This window comes from Lynx rufus, unplaced genomic scaffold (assembly GCF_022079265.1).
Source record: "Lynx rufus isolate CCGP_SWC_20201006 ecotype Redwood Valley unplaced genomic scaffold, mLynRuf1.p SCAF_1, whole genome shotgun sequence".
Lineage (NCBI taxonomy): Eukaryota > Metazoa > Chordata > Mammalia > Carnivora > Felidae > Lynx > Lynx rufus.
The window spans coordinates 173004379-173018206 of NW_025814823.1; the positions used below are offsets into that span (position 1 = coordinate 173004379).

The window sequence follows — 13828 nt, forward strand, 5'->3', positions numbered from 1 at the left end:
TGTGTACCACTCAAAATCCTCTCCTGCACACAACTTTTGGGAAAACACTGACCTAGTATGTGCCCCAGTCATTTTCATCTCATCACACCGGTTGTAACTGTGTATTTAACTATCCACTTTCCCCACCAGACTGGGGACAGGAGTGGGGTCTGAGCTCTGCTATCCCAAGCAACGAACGCTGGACTCCTAGTTGACCATACGTTGCAAACAAAATACCCAGACCATTCCCTCGTCCCTTTCACCTCAAACTATCCACGGGCCCATGAGTTCCGGCTGGCTGATGTTGAGCAGCCACTTCGCCTTTTTTGGCCTCGATTTTTCTCCGCTGCAAAATGGGAACGACCATACCTGCCTCCTCGTGTGAGGAGCGACTCTGCAAGGAGTCAGATGGTGGGTGTGAAAGTACTCTAGAAAATAATTAATTCACTCATCCATTTAGCAGGCAGTTATTACAGGCCCGGGGCGGTACAGCACGGTTACCACAGCAACCACCCTTCCCTGGCACAGGTCGCATCCCGGGAGTCCACCAGTTTCTCACTCTTACAGAACTTCAGGTGGTGACCTTATTCAAAATGGCGCAGGCAGCCTCGGGGGCTAGTGCGGCGGCGCGGCCGCTGCGCCCTATGACCTGCTGGCAGCAGCAGAGGGGGGAGCCGGGCGCCGCCATATTGGCTGTTGTCCTGCGAGGGGAGCGGCGGCGGCGGCGGCGGCGACGACGACGCGTGTGGAGCGAGGGATCGGCGCGAGCAGCGGCATGACTCGGAGGCGGAGCAGGCCGAGCGGCGGCGCGGGTCGGCGCGAGCGGGTGCGAGCCGCGGGGCAACAGAAGCCCCAGGCTCCCGAACCGCCGCCGCCGCCGAGCCTGGAAGCTGGAGCGGGTGCAGGGCCCCCGGAGGCGCCCGCGGAGCCGGACCGCCACGGCCCCAGGGAGGAGGACGAGCCCAAGTTGGCTCCCGGACCACAGGTACGAGCGAGCGAGGCGAGTCCGGCCGCTCCGGCACTTTCACCTCCCGGGAGCGGGGCCGCGGTGAGCTTGGGGATGAACCATCTTCCACCGGCTGGGGCTGAGGCTTTCTCCCCCGAGGCGGGAGTGGAGGCTGGACCCTTCTCTCCAAGCCGGAGCATGGCCCGTCCTGTCCTGTGACCAGGCTGCCTGCCCTCTCCCGCCGCCTCCGGGCTGGAGCAGGGGCTAGACTTTGTGGTCCCATACCCACCCACACTGGGACTGGGCTCTGATCCTGAGGCCACAGCCCAGCTCTCTGCCCTTCTCCCCCTGGGCCCACCTGCTCCACCACCTACCCACAGAGCAGCCTGGGGCGCTGTGGCCTGGAAGGCTACAGCCTCTTCCCTCTCCCCCCACCCTGGGAACGGCCCCACCCTTTCCCTTCACTGCCTGCAGCCACTGCCCCCTCAGCAGCTGTGTGCCCCCAGCGTATGTCTCCTGTGGCCTCCCTCCTTTTCCCTGCCCAACATAGCAGTTGGAGCAGACTGTCAGGCAGCCCCGAAGACTATTTAGTGGGGCTCCTGCACTGAAGTGAAAACCTAGCAAAGCCTTCCCTTTCTTCCCTCTATACCCCTGACCCACAAGGTGGCCCATCTCAACCCTGAGATCCCTGGGTTTGGTGAATCCTGCTGAGAGTGAGCAGTAGTAGCAGGATTCCGCAAAGCCTCCAGCTTGCCACCTGGAAGAAGGTCACTTTCTTTTGAGCAAAGGAGATAATGGGAGGTACCCTGCCAGTGTTCACTGAGAGCCCGAGCCCGGGGTGACATGAGCCTCAGTTGCTCCGGGAGGGTTGTGGCACATGGGGCTGGGTGGCTCGCCCTAAGCTTGCTCTGACAAAAGAGTTTTGAGTTGGTCTTTTGGCTGAGCCTGCCAAGGAAGGCAGGCTCCTGCAGGAGTCTTGGAGGGTCGGATGCAGCGCCGGATGAGGATGAGGCGTGGCGGAAGATGCGTTTGGCTCTGCAGACACTGCATCGGGCAGCAGGGGACTCTGGGAGGCTGGTGCAGCCAGAAGGCATGGCTCTTGACAGCCTTCTAGTAGAATCTCTGGAATTGTGCATGTGAGTGGGGATGTCATTTGGGGTACCATTGCCAGAAAGCCTTCCCTAACTTTCCCAGTTGCGTGAGGTGCCCCCTTTGTGCCCACAGCCCCCTGTGCTTCCCTTTGGTAGCACTCCCCATTCTTCAGTGAGACATTCTGTTGATGTATCTGTTCCCTGCACTGCACTGTGAACTCCGCAGGGGCACAGACTATGTCATCTATCTCTGATTCTCCATGCCTAGCCCTGGGCCTTGCTGACACTGAGTAGAAATAACTAGGTGAATGGGAGAGAGAATGAATCCGTTGAGAACCTGTGCTTATTGTAACCTAGTTTTGATGCTGGTCTCCTTTGTGTTTCAGATCACAGTAAGATTTTTAATTAATGAAAATGTCACCACTTATTGAGTGTCAGAAGCCCCACCTTCACCCCCACCCCCTCCCCTGGGCTGAGACTGGTTCCAAAGGATGCAACTCCCCAGGTTGGACCCCACCCTTGCCTGGTCTGACTTTAGACCCTGAACCTGCTTCCCCCCTCTAGCTTTCCTCTTTTGCTTCTCTGGGCCACCCTGGGAGTCCAACAAAAGGAGAGAGTTGGGATAGGGAGAGCCAGGGGAGCTGTTGTTTTCTCTCCTTCCCATTCAGACCAGCAGTATTTTAGGGTCCCCTGCCACTTAGGTGATAGTATTCATGGCCAAAATTTTGGATAATGGCTTAATCATTTAATTTTTATTTAGGACGCAGCTTTCCTAAGAGCTATAATCATCATTATCTACTCCACTGCCTGACCTGCAAATTCATTAATTTATTCATGCCAGACACTTTACATACCATACTTCTAATCTTCCCACCACTCCTGTTCTTTCCTCAGCATTTAGTACAAATGTGATGAGTTAACTATTGGTTTAATTATTAGTCTACTTTTGCTACATAAACTCTGAGAGTGCAGGAACCACGTCAGTTACCATTGTACCCCTATGCCTGGTGATTAACAAATATTAATGAACTGAAGGATATAAATACGATTACACTGTTTTTCAGATGAAGAAACAAATGCTCATATGACATATGCCCAAATAACTCCCACTATAGGTCACAGGTGCCTCCTGACCCCCCAAAAAGGACACTCTTGTGTACTATGTGGGATTTACAAGGCATTTTTTTTTATTATAGCCACAAAGAGGTAAAACAAACTGACAAACTTTTCTGATTGTACCCCACTTTTTTGCTGGGGAGGGGGTTTCTGAATGCCAGAAGCAGACTTTTGTGCCTTGGTGAGAAGCACCTGCTGAAAGGGTTGGAGTCATTGTTCTGCCCCCTAGCGTGCCTGTGGTGAGGATCTCTGTCTCCCACTGCCACTTAAAACTCTGTGTACACAGAGTGGGTCAGCAAGGTGAAACTCACTGTCGCATGCCAAAAACAGCGAATAGGACCACTTCCAATCCACAGATAGGTTCTAATGTCCCAGGTCACATATTGCTTTGGTTTTGTTTTAAGCCAATTTCTTAAAAGCCAAAAGATTCCTACAAACTGGATTTGTGCCATGTCTTAAAACTCTAAAAATCTGGTGCCACTGAGCCCAATTTCTGCAAGGCAGTAATATGAAGTTTTGAGTAGTGTCTGCCCCTGATATGAAGGACACCCTGATCTGTGCCAGTCCCTGGGCTAGCTGGGAATGCAGAAGTGAATCAGACATGGTCCCTGCCCACAAAGGGCTCGTGGTTCAGAGAACATGTATATAGTAATCACAGGTAGGCTGGAAGAGCCATGATTACTCTGAATTCGGGTTCAAAGGCCACTCTGGTTCCATCCAGACCCTTTCGCTCACTTTGGTTACTTGTACACATTTAATTTTTTTTTTTTAAGTTTATCTACTTATTTTTGAGAGAGAAAGAGAGGGAGAGCATGCGCATGCACAAGCTAGGGAAGGGCAGAGAGAAAGAGGGAGACAGAATCTGAAGCAGCCTCCAGGCTCTGAGTGTCAGCACAGAGCCTAACACAGGGCTCGAACCCACGAATGGTGAGATCATGACCTGAGCCTAAGTTCGATGCTCAACCGACTGAGCCATCCAGGCACCCTGCATTACTTGTGCACATTTAAATGTGGGACCTTGAGCTAGCTTATTGGGGATCCCAAAAGTCCTTATTTAGAATTGTTTCAGGTCACTAAACTTTATTGATCTGTTCACTAACAATCGAAATCCTCATTCACTAAACTAAAACTGTTACTACCTTATTAGCAAAGAACAAAAAACCTTACAAAGCAGCTGAATAAGGCAATAGTGAGAAAGTGTTTAATGTTCCAGACTTGGGGTGAACTCCAAGCTCAGTCTCTTTCTAGCTTTGTGTTCCTGGGCATGTTTTTTTCCCCTCCCTAAGCCTCATCAGCAACATCACAAGAAAATGGAGCAACCCACCTAGCACCTAGTACATCAAGGCTAGAGCAGGAGTTGGAGATAGTGGGAACTGTGCCAGATGGCCATCCAAAGCCTGCCAGCTCTGCTTCTGTCTTTCCATCTCTCTTGGACCACTCAGCCTGCAGTCCAGGGGCACACTCAGTAAACCCTCAGGAGACTTGCCAGACTGTAAACCAGCAGTTGGTGCTGGTTGAGCTCATCTGGTGTTTCCCATCTCTCATCTCTATGGCACCTGCTGAGACCTGCCTGGCCCAGTTTAAAGAGACTCTAGAGACCTGGTTCCCCACTGCTCAGAGTTAAACCTGCTCCCTCAAGAGACTGGAGCACAGGATTAGTCAGTATCTTTATTGAAACCATCTCATTATGTTTGATCCACTGAGCAAGCATTATGACCTCTGTGCTAGGGCTTTTATTTTGGGCACAAAGATAAATAAGATAGTCCCTATACCCAGGAATCTCCCCCCTTAAAATCATTGCCCACCCAGCCTGGCCACTTTCACTGCAAGTAGTAGGAAATGATACAAGAAGGGGTGGATCCCTGCCACCTCTGGTTCTTTGTAAGCCAGTAGAGATTCACTATGTAGAAATGTTAAAGGGCCTTTGAAGATGAAGACTTAGCTGCTGAGATTTTTTTAATTTTTAATTTACTTAAAATATCCCCAGAGCTGTTATCTTAATATCTAATATCAGATAAACTATTAAGATCCTAACGACTTTATATACTGAACCTAGAAGTTTTAAGAGCAGGGGCTATATTTAACTCATTTGTGGGGTATTTAGTGTGCACGGTCCTCATGTGCTCAATAAGTGGCTGTTAAACCAAATGAAAATAAAAGAAGTAAAAGTTAGGTTTCTTCCACTTTGTGCTTACCAGCTTCTACTGCTGGGCCAGGCTGGCAGTCATTCATTCATTTAGGCCCGTGATACACACATCACACCCAGTCTCCCTCTCACCTGATCTGGTGTTCATTTATTCTGCAAATACTAATAGACACCTGATCTGTATCAGACCCTAGGCTAGCTGAGGATACAGAAGTGAATCAGTCCCTGCCCACATGTGTGTATTAATTGTAGTTAGGCTAGAAGAGCATCACTTCCTCTGAGTTACGGTTCAAATCCTAGATCCTAGTACGCAGCCTTTCAAAGAGTTTTAGCCCTGTTAGCATGTTTTCTCACATGTATGACAGTGATGCCAGAGTCACATTAGGGCAGCAAGTGCTGCATGTCAAGCACTTAGCACAAGTGGTAGCTATGATTATTATAGATATTTGGTGCTGAAGATGCACAAATATGATAACCAATAGAAGATTTCTCAGAGCTGATGCTTCAAGGTTGAGTAGAAGTTCCTTTAGAGAAGGTGAGAGAAAGTGTCTAAACAAAGAAAGCAATGTAGAGACCCAGAGGCGAGAATTGCCCAATTCAGACAGAGTAGCATGAGGTCAGGCTGGAGAGGTTAGCAGGGTTCTAGAAAACCACAGCAAGAAGTTTGGGCTTTATCCTGCAGGCAGTGAGGAATCAATGAAAGCTTTTAAATAGGAAAATAAACATGTTCTTGGGTAAGTTCTCTGATAGCATGAGAGGACGTAATTCTCAGTGGAAGAGGTAGCTGTGATTGCTTGATTCCACCTCTTCCTCATCCTAGCCTAACTAATCATCAGATCCTCCGTGTTTTGCTGGATTCTGTCCCAGACCTACAGAATTAGAGTCTCTAGGTCCAGAGCCCAGGAATCTTGTTGTTAAACTGCCCCAGGTGATTCTGGTATGTGGCTGGGTCTGCTAACTGCTCAGTTGAGGGTGGTATGAGGAGCTTTGTGGAAGCCTAGGATATTCTTCAAAGAATAGGGCTTCCGGAGAGGGGAGCTTTTCCATAAGCAGGAATAGAAACAGCCTTAGTTTTAAAAACAAAAAACAGGCTTTCCCCAGTTTTCCAGTTGTTGCCCCATTAATGTTATTCTCCAACTGCTGATCTTCCCTTGTGTATCCAAACTCTTACCATGCCCATTACATGCTGTCATCTCTGCTGAATGATCAGGATGCAGTGAGTCATGGGACACAGGTCCTGCCCTCAGTGTTCTCAGTGTTGTGGAGAAGACAGATCTCAAAAACTGGGACACGTACGATAAGCTCTATTCAAGAGGTATGTAACAAAGCATTAGGGCATCCCAGAGCAAAGCAGTTAATTCTGCCTGTGGACTTAGAAGGAAGTAACACCCTAACTGTGCCTAAAAAAGAAGAGGCAGAGGGGAACAACATCAGTGAGGGTGTGGTGCTTTATATATTTGGGGAAAGAATGGATATTGGGGAAAGGAGTGGTTAATGGTTTTTCCTGGCAGGATGTGCAGAACAGAAAAGGACTAAGGAGAGAAGGTCTTGTGTCCCAGGAAGGGCCCTTTGTTTATACCCTTTGGTTCTGTGCCCTTGCTCCCACACTCATCCTTCAACCTGTAGGTGGATGAACATGCTGCAGTCCTAGGCCATCTCCTTTTAGTCCCTCCTCAAGGCTCTCAGCTGTCTAGCAACTTTTGTGGTTCTCTCTCCATTCTGAAATGAATAGGTTCTTCATCTACTCTGAAAAGTGATATAGGGAAACTAGATAGTAAGAAGGACCCTGAAACATGGAAGGGTCTTATTAGGAAGTTGTAGCCAGAGATCGTGGATGGGGGGGTTCAAAGGGGCCTTGAAGGTCACCTGTCTAGTCCTCTGTCCTGTGCTTCAAGTAATAACTTTGGATTGGGCAAGTCTCACTTAGTAAGTTTCCCTGTCATTTCTTCCAGGACAGAAGAGGAAAGAAACTAACGGGTATTGAGCACCTACTGTGTGCCAGGCCCAGGCCAGGTACTTTACATAATTTATTTCCTTCTGTCCTCACAACTCTGTGAAGTATGGTTTTATTCTCATTTCATAAATGAGGAAATTGAGGCTCAAAGAAATTGAGTAATTAAGATAATACTGAAATGGCAGAACTGGGTTTTGAACTCACAACAGTCTATCTCCAAAGTTCATACTCTTCCACCCATGAGAAATCCATGCTCAGGTGACAGAGTAGGTTATATGATTAGCCTGAAGTTCTAAGTTATTAAGCAACAGTTTAGGCCTTCTTGTGGCTGACTGCACCCAGAAAGCAGGTTCAACAGATGAGCTAGCCTTGGGCAGGTGGAAGGCCACTGGGGTCAGAGAGACTCGTTACCCTATCCTTGGCTGAGCTTGTACAACCAGAGAAGATTCTCCACAAACTGGCTGATATGAAATAGCTGTTCATCCAGGAAGGAACTGAGACAACAGACTGAGTGGGAGTTTGGGTGAAAGCTCTAGGGCACTGAGGTGCACTTATATCACCTCGTTAAGAATTAAATGTAGCTCTGATTGCCAGCCTCAGAATGATCTGAGATTCTTCACACTGATGCCCTCTCATCAGTAGCCCAGAGTCACAAAGATAGGCCTTTTAGCATAGCATATCCAGGAAGTGGCTAGTTCAGCTTGTCTTTAGACTCTGTCCTTTGTATAGAGCAACTAAAATGTGAGCCAGGTGGGCTTTTAAGCATTTATTCATTTATTCAGTGAATGCCTGCTATGTGTCAGGTCCAAGCCAAGCCTGGGTTCCCGGGCATGCTTAAATGACCAAGATGCACTCCCTGCCCCCAAAGAGTCCTCATCCCACCAGGGGTTTGAGACAGACAGAATATGTCTATAGCGCAGTGTGATAGGTACTATAGTAAAAGAATTAGTTCTACTCAGCCTGGTCCAGCAAAAGCTTGACCTTTGACCAAGATCTTAGGGCATGAGTACAAATTTGCTGGGGAGTGGAACTGAGATGCTGAGGTTTCCAGGGCACAGTGTATTTGCTGGAGGAGCAGTACGAATAGAACCTAAGATTCTCAGATGTTAAGCTTGGAAATGAAGCATGGAGAGGTCAGCTGGGGCCAAGTCATGAAACACAGGGTCCAGAAAGTGCTGCAGTAGTGAACTCAACCAGAAAGCCAGGAGATTAAAGAGAGACCAAGGTGGGAAAAGGAGCTAAAAGAAGGAGATACTCAAATTGGATAGGTACATGAGAAGGCACATAATAAGCTTACATGAAGCAGAGAAGCCCAGTGCCCAGGTTGGTTGGTTGGTTGTTTTAATTTGTATATTGTTACATTAATTTTAATTGCGTGTTATTTTAATTTGTGTCCCTGCCTGATTCTCCAAAATGAATATGAGGCATCTGGGAGTTTGGGAGTATTGATGTCCCCATGCATGAACCTGCCTGGTTTAAGCATGTGTTCTTAAGGCAGAAATTCTATGTTATTCGATGTTTCCCACTACCTAGCACAATGAGAATGCTCAGAGCATGTTCACTGAAGGAGGAAATGAGTGGGTGAATGGAAGAGTAAGTGGCAGTGACTGAGCTGGTGACTTTTGGTAGGCTGGGTATTAATAATTTTCTCTGCTTCTGGAAGAGAATTTTAGCTGCTACTGTTGTCTTCTGCCTTGGTGACAGGGAGGCTCTTGGAGTTGGGTGCCTTGAGAGTTGAATGCTCTAACGGGCCATTTCAGAATAGAATTTGGAAGCTATTGCAGGACCACTGGTTAAATACAGCATATGTCTTGGGGGAATCCTCTACAAACATACACAAACTCTTGGGATTAAAAGGAATCCTTGAGAGAAATGAGAACAGGTTTAGTGCTGGCTGTTAGATCCAGCCTCAGAGCAGACCTTGATAGCTGCCTCGCCTGGTGACCTGGGTTATTCTCCAGCAATTCCCAAATTGTGGACAGAAAGATGAGGTGGGAAATTTATGCCCCAAAAGAGCTATCCAGATATGCCATGAACTGTATCATTGTTAATAATCGCCATTGCTTACTGTGCACCCACTGGGTTACAGGCACCATACCATTAGAGACTTTACATTAGCAGTTTTCAAAGTGTTTGGTCTTAGGGACCTTTTATACTCCTAAAAATTATTGAGGACCCAAAAGAGCTTTCTTTTGTTGGTTTTATCTGTTCATATTTACCAAAATAAGTATTAAAGCTGAGAAAGTTTAAAAATATTTAGTTACTAAATCATTTAAGAATAACAATATTAAACCTGTCATGTTAACATACTTAATTTTTTAATGGAAAATACATTTTCCAAAAAAATAATAGAAGACTGGTCTCATTTTCATTTTCACAAATTTGTTTGTCTGGCTTAATAGAAAGAAGCTGGATGCTCATATGTGTTTCTGTATTCCGTCTGCTGCAGTACATTGTTTTGAAGTATATTTTATTTTATTTTTTTTTAAATTTTTTTTTCAACGTTTATTTATTTTTGGGACAGAGAGAGACAGAGCATGAACGGGGGAGGGGCAGAGAGAGAGGGAGACACAGAATCGGAAGCAGGCTCCAGGCTCTGAGCCATCAGCCCAGAGCCTGACGCGGGGCTCGAACTCACGGACCGCGAGATCGTGACCTGGCTGAAGTCGGACGCTTAACCGACTGCGCCACCCAGGCGCCCCTGAAGTATATTTTAAAAATCCAGCCTCAAACAGATGTTGTTAGAAAAGGAAGGAGTATTTAAAAAAAATTTTTTTAATCTTTATTTATTTCTGAGAGAGAGAAAGAGAGACAGAGCATGAGCAGGGGAGGGGCAGAGAGAGAGGGAGACACAGAATCCGAAGCAGGTTGCAGGCTCTGAGCTGTCAGCACAGAGCCCGACGTGGGGCTCGAACTTATCAACTGGGAGATCATGACCTGAGCTGAAGTCAGATACCCAGCCGACTGAGCCACCCAGGCGCCTCTAGGAAGGAGTATTTTAAAAGCCTTTCCAGGTGATTGCTGATAATTCTTCTTTGCAGTGTGGAATCTGAGACCATTTTAATGAAGTCTTTGCACTCATTACATTAAAATCTGTTGGTTTATCTAGCACTTTGAATGGATTTTTTTTAACAATGCATGATTCTGAAACATCATGCTTTGCTCATTTGGAAAATAGGTTCACTGAGTTATGCAGCTCTTCCAAATGTTTTCCCATTTCATTTTACAATATCAAAAAATAACATTTGTCACTATAACCACCATTTACACCAGAAAAGTCTAAGGATTGGGAAGCTTTTGATTTCATGATGGTGGGTACAAAATTCTAATTTCCAAATTTCCAAAATTCTGAATTTTGCCTGAAAGCTTGAATTTTGTCATTGGCCACAAGTAAAAAGTTGTTTTCCTGGAAGTGATGGGTTCATTTTGTTCATTTTTTGAGAAAATGTCTGGCATTTTTCAAGTCTGAATAACCAGAGTTTGTCAGTCATTCTTCAAGTAAAAATGGTGTTCCATGAGAAAAATTGGCTTCCTTTTCCTTTGATTTTAACTATTCTTATCCAGAAATATCTAGAATACCCTAGCATAATGTTTCTCAGGCCAAGACAGAAAAGTCTTGGACCTGGTCAGGTGAGAGAGCAGAGATATAGTTGCATATGCCTGCCCCCTGGGCAAGGAGTGGCTACAGTCTAGGGTTCACCTGGCTCCTTGACTGCTCTGGGAATTTGCATGCTAAAACAGGACCCTTGTGTGAGTAACCCCACACTCCAGAGATTCTGGTTTTGTCTAGAGTGAAGCAGAATTTAATCTTGGAGTCTTTTTTGAGCAGATCCCAAGTCTAGAACCTTTCCTAGCTCTTCCCCTATCTTTTTCCTAGTTCCAGATCTTTAGCTGGAGAGGCTCTGACATTTAAACTGAAGTAAGAAGGAATAATTATTGTCCAGGGCTCCTGAGTTTAAGGATCAGTTCCCTACCCATTATGATGAAGAAGAATGGTTGGGTGTTTCATTCATTCTATAAACATTTATTGTTCGTGTTCTTGTGTGGGGATACTGTGCCTGGTGTAAAAAATGCAGCTTGAGAACAGCTACTTTAAAAGCCTGAGTTGACTTCAGGACATAAGGGGTAATGATTGACGGGAATTTGAAAAATGGCAGGACATTGCAGTCAAAGAGAATTCTGAACCAAGAGCTTTTCTATAGCAAAGCAAAAATTTGCAGGAACAGTGGTAGTACTAACTGAATATAACATCTCTAGGACTTGGGATTCTCACCACCCTCTGGCAGTAGAGATGAAAATGTCAGAGAAAAAAGTCCCCAGGTTCCACCATGCATCGTATTCAGGGGCAGGCACTAAGATTTAGGATTAAGACAGCTTTGGAGATAGCCCCAAGAATTGCCAGGCCAGAAAGAAGAAAAGTATACCAAGCTCATGACAGTGGATAACTGGTTTCCAATGTAGATTTATTAAGAACAGAACAGCCAGAGGGCCTAGGTGATGATAGATTGAGTGTCTACTGTATGGCTCCTTTGAGCTAATAAGCTTTGCATCTCTAATGTCACTTAGTCTAGACAACCTTATGCAATGTAGGTGGTATCATTCCTGCTTCAGTTAGGACCTAATTAACTTTCTATGCCCTGTGTTTTCTTTTCTTTAACTGGAAAGACAGCCTGTCCTGTAAGTTCACTTCCATTGATGGCTAATCTCATTTATAATGTGGACCAGTTTGGCTCTAGGGAGAGCCACATTATTCCATAAATGAGGCCATCTGATTGTAATCCCCAAGGAATGTGATCTTTCACTCTTGCATGCTTGAGATTGGAACCATTCAGATGAAGGTCCAGGGTAGGGGGATGGCCTTTCTCTGTGAGAAGCAATAATTTCAGAATTTCAAGCAATGTCTCACTAAGCTGTATTGCCATAGTGACATCTAATAAATATGAGTTAGCCACTATGTGCCCAGCTGATCCTATGCCCTTTGGTACATTGTAAGAGATCCAGACAAGAATTATACCTGATGCTTGCCTTCTAGGAGCACATTCTAGTAGAAGGGACAGAAAATGCAGGTAAATAAATTAAGTGGAAGGCACAGATGCTGTAACCAAGGCATAATGTGCTATGGAGATATGGAGAGGAGAGGTAAATTATGACAGGAACCCTCTGGGAAAGACTGGATGAAGTTGGATTTAAGCCCTGCCCAACTACTTATTGATAAACTTGGGAAGGAAGGGGATTTAAAACAGAAGATCCCCTTTAGCAAAGGCACAAGGTAGAGGTAGGAGAGTATAGAAAGTATTTGGGGAACTTAAAGAATGACTTCATGGGGTAGAGGGCAGAGATTAAGATGTCTAAAAGTCACCTTGAATTCACTGCACATTAGAGATGCTTGTATTAAAAAGTAGAGTGACATATTTTCTGTGTTTTTCAAGCTTAGGCCTGATTTTAAATGTTTCCCATCACTCCCATCATGTTCATAATTAGTACCATATGTTGAGCAATGTATTATGGGCCTGGCACTGGAGTAGGTGCTTTGTCCATTTTAGTATATGTGCTGCCAAAGTGAGCATGGTGCTTTGTCCATTTAATATTCACACCCAACCCTACAAGTTAGGACTTAATCCCGTTTTACAGATGAAGAAACAGAGAGTAGGACTTGCCCAACATCATACAGCTGGTAAGTGCTGGAGGCCCAAGATTAGTGCCAAAAACCAGTGTTACTTCCACTACACCCAGTGCCTCCCACAAGTACTTTGGCACTAAGTATAGTCACACTGATCACGTGTTTAACTTACAAAAATTCTGTATTTGCTTTTAAAAGGAAAAAAAACCGCTTATTGAACATTGCGCATATATGTTATACATTTGAATTCTTGGTTGCGCCAGAACTATATATACTATACTTCACAATGCATACAAAGAATTTCAGAATAATTTTACTCATAGATTTTCCTCTTATGTAGTAACTTTAGAACCTAATACCCAAATGAAATGAAACTCTGTTGTAGTAAAATGACATGTCCTGGTGTTTTCCATAAGAATATGGATGGTCACCATCAGTACAGGAAAAGGGACTTGGGTGTTGACCTCACCTGCTCCCTCTGGAGTTACTATGGCACCTTATAGATAGCTAAGAAAATTTTCCTGGGGATACTTCTCAGAAAGGCCTCCTTTGCCTTAACTTCTCAGAATACCATCCTCCTCCATCAGACTCCCACCCTTTCCATAAGATGCTCACCACCAGTGGGTTAGAAGCTATATCCTTATGCAGGTACAGTTAAGCAGTTGCCTTGTCCACTAAAATGTGCCTTTGACAGAAACCTTTTAGGTAGTATCTCACATGAGTTCCACATATAAGATTTCTCTTTCTCTGGTACTCTTTTCGAAGGTCTTTGTACTGCCCCAAATGTTTCATTATGCTTCTGGTACTACTATTTGGTTCCTTTTTTTTTTTTTTTTTTTTTCCTCCTAGAAACCAGAGACCCAGGTCAGTGTAATTGTAACATTACAGGTTTAAGGATACCCTGATGCCAATTTATTGTGAGAAAGTGATTTTATTCGAGAAAGATGATGGCATTTATTTTCTTGGTAGGATGAGG

General features: G+C 45.4%; 1 protein-coding gene across 8 annotated transcripts in view; it reads left to right on the forward strand.

Annotated features, from left to right (window-relative positions):
* Positions 1-668: 668 nt before the first annotated feature.
* FAM193B (family with sequence similarity 193 member B) overlaps positions 669-13828 on the forward strand; it is a 31794-nt gene continuing 18634 nt past the window's right edge. For 3 of the 8 annotated variants that reach the window (XM_047090311.1, XM_047090326.1, XM_047090319.1), the window contains exon 1: positions 670-964. In XM_047090311.1, the coding sequence (XP_046946267.1) occupies positions 755-964 (210 nt within the window). In that variant the 5' untranslated portion in view covers positions 670-754. Of the gene's footprint in view, positions 965-1017; positions 2062-2402; positions 2522-7230; positions 7292-13828 lie in introns of those variants that run through there. The other 5 variants (XM_047090357.1, XM_047090342.1, XM_047090364.1 and 2 more) reach the window with 5 other exon arrangements.